This window comes from Belonocnema kinseyi, chromosome 1 (assembly GCF_010883055.1).
Source record: "Belonocnema kinseyi isolate 2016_QV_RU_SX_M_011 chromosome 1, B_treatae_v1, whole genome shotgun sequence".
Classification (NCBI taxonomy): domain Eukaryota; kingdom Metazoa; phylum Arthropoda; class Insecta; order Hymenoptera; family Cynipidae; genus Belonocnema; species Belonocnema kinseyi.
The window spans coordinates 170,883,668-170,886,809 of NC_046657.1; the positions used below are offsets into that span (position 1 = coordinate 170,883,668).

Here is a 3,142-nt window from a genome sequence, read left to right on the forward strand (position 1 = left end):
AAATGTATACTTATGATGTAAGAATGACTTTAGTTTTGCTTGAATATAAGAAAAAAAAATCTAATTAGCACAGGTTTTATACAAAAAATGATAGTTGGCAATACTACAAGTTTTCCTGCTCCTGAAGAGAATCTTGAACGGTGTCACTCGCAGTGTTCGTTGACAGCAAATTAACGGAACCCTGATCTTCATTAGGTGATAGAGAAGCGGCAATTTGTATAGAGAAGAGAGACATCACAGCAGCAGCGACAAATAAAAATGATTTAGCCATTCTGTCAATCCTAGAAACATGTTTATTATAGATAATGTGGAACAGTGCAGATAAAGACTAGTGGAGCGTAAAAGAAATTTTATATATCTTTCTTTGGACACCTCGGAAAGTTGTGAAATCTGAGTTCAAATCCTATTAGTGTAACAGGATGTTGTTTTCACATTCTTCTAATTTTTAATCTTTGGTCTCCACAGAAGAGACTTAAGTTTAAAAATATTCGAAAATTAAAAAAATATTTTTATGGGCTGCAAAAATCATTTCAACTTTTGTATATAATGGGTGAGGGTGGGTCAAAAAACAAAACTAAAACCAAGAATATTCTAGCACCGAAAGGTTTTACTTTGACTGCCTTATAACATGTGCACTATTGTTGTCCTTATCATTTTGAAATTTAGCATTTTACTAGTTTATTTATTGCCAGCAACACCAAAAATAACAAATTGAATGATAATCTCAGGTTTCTCATTGTTTTTCTTTTCACCTTAAAAATGGTAAATCTGGAGAACATGTAAAAAACATGTTTTTTAAGATATTTTGGTCCGTTATTTTTGAAACAAGAAAAAAAATCATTCTGAAAAAATTTGAGATGAAAGTGCACATGTTAAAGATAATCTGTGCCAGATTTGGTGGGAAAAACCCGTCTACGATATATTTAGCTGGCCCGATTGACATGAAATTGCCGATATATATGTTACAAACCGCAGAACCTCCCCCCCCCCCTTGATCAAATTCTGGATCCGCCAATGGATGGATGAATTTTTGAATCACGTTTGAATGTACTTTTTTTGATCCAATAATTTTTTTCGTTTTAAAATTCTCGATTCACTCGTTTGTGCTTCTATTATGCAATACTTCTCTTGCGGTTCCTCTTATGCACCTCAATCCTCTTCTTCCACAATTTACGACAGTTTGCGAATAGCAATATCGATTTTTTTCCCGCTGCAATCCATGCAAATGATGAAACATTTCAGCCTTGCCTTCTTGCAACTACGTTTAAGCCACATCCTTTTTTACATTTCCAGCAGATTATATTAAAAAGCGTCTCAAGGGCAGTACCTTTCGTCGCTATAACTGAAGTAAGGACAATTGTGTTTCTTTTCCATTTCCATTCATCCAAATTCTTCTGAACGCAACACCAAGTTTGAATATGATGGTAAGTTCATAATGAATTCTGTCATGCTGCTGTGGTAATATATAGAAGAGAAGCAAGATTCATATTCTTCACGTGCATATATGCAAAAAGCATGCTGCTCATCATGTAGTTTCAGGAAGGCAGGGCTTAAATTTTCCATCATTCAGCAAGATCTATCCAAACAATCTAGCCATCAATATGGATTAGACCAAATGAGGAAAGAACAAAAATACCCTTCATTCAACTTCACAGGTCGTAAGAAAACCAGTACAATTATCAATAATAATGATAATAATAATGGTTACTATTATTATTATGAAAACAACAACAATAATAATAAAAGCTACTTTAATTTTTACTAAAAAAACCGATACTGTGATATTTATCACTAATTTGGTAATAAACCACTGTCACACGGATTGCGTTTTAAAGTCCACAAGCGTCGATTCAGTTTGTTTTAGGGGGCCCCAGTAAGTAAACATATTCTGGTAGCAATCTCACGAAGCTTTCGTTCAGCCAAAGGTTGTGGTGATCTAGCGATACCCTGTATCCTATCAATATTCGTGTACCTTCTACGTGTATACTTCAAAACAAAAATGCGTCTAGCTAATAATCTCCAAGCGTTTCTGTCAGTGAAGTGACCTTTCACAATTCAAGAGCAGCGTTATTGCATCCAACGGGTCAATTATTGGCGATATTAAGAGACCCCGAGATTTAGTTACGGGTTTGGGACTGACAGTGGACCTAAATTAGAGAATTCCAAACTTTTTTGTCTTTTTCTATTTCTCTTACTGTTTTGTCGCATCTGCGTGAGCATCGCAATCCCCCTGCAGCTACTCATCTCCGCTTTGTGGTGTCAATTCTAGTAGCTGTTTAAGTACCTATGCCCGAATACTATTCATATAGATATAACTTAACGTGGTTGAGGCTATCTTCTTATTCAGGCTACGGTATGGAAAAATTATCTCATTCGCCGAGATCTTCGGTGGAATGAGGCATGTGCTTATACTGTTATGGATAGGCGTAAATCTTCCATTAAACTTAGAAAAATATATAATTATTTAAAGCGATTTCGATCACGCGTGTGCCACAGCGGCACATTTGTTTAATGGTTTATACTTTTCACATTTTTAATCCTCGAAGAATCGTCTACGGAGCGATCACGTTCCTAATCAGAGTTAAAGCTAAAGCGAAACGCACACTCAATGGAGCCAGAGGAAAGGTCTTCATAGCTTTATGGGAAACGCTAAATAGAACATATTGTGCCTCATATTGTCTTTCATGATAAGTTCCTCATTGATTTTAGGCCCTACCTAATACGCTAATAATATCTTTAGCCACTTTACTTTCGGAGCTAATACCATTCTCCTAAAAATTGATGGCAATATCTTATTTTTTGACTTTGTTTCGCCTCCTTAGAACACTTTTTTGGTATATTGTATTCCCAAATCAACGAAAAGTAAGTTCAGATTTATACACTTAACCTGCTGTTTATATACTTCCTTGGTACGTTGAGATCTTATGTCTTATACTCTTATGTCTCCCCTAGAAAATTCGATTTCCGAAAAGGTATAACTACTTGTGCTTGCAATCGAGCCTTTCTATGGAAATTGAGGCGGGGTTTATCAAGGGCGAAAACAGACAGGATTTTTTTCTAGACATCAAAGGGGTAGAAATTCTCAGACATTTAGACGCACCAAAAAATATAGCTTTATTTTTACGCAATTGTATCTGATGCA

The 3,142-nt window shown here is 35.5% G+C and overlaps 1 protein-coding gene across 1 annotated transcript in view; it reads left to right on the forward strand.

Moving 5' to 3' along the window:
* The first annotated feature begins 1,418 nt into the window (after positions 1 to 1,418).
* LOC117181238 (ester hydrolase C11orf54 homolog) overlaps positions 1,419 to 3,142 on the forward strand; it is a 33,620-nt gene continuing 31,896 nt past the window's right edge. Inside the window, exon 1 of the mRNA XM_033373803.1 lies at positions 1,419 to 1,424. Coding sequence (XP_033229694.1) covers positions 1,419 to 1,424 — 6 coding nt within the window. The remainder of the gene's footprint in view (positions 1,425 to 3,142) is intronic.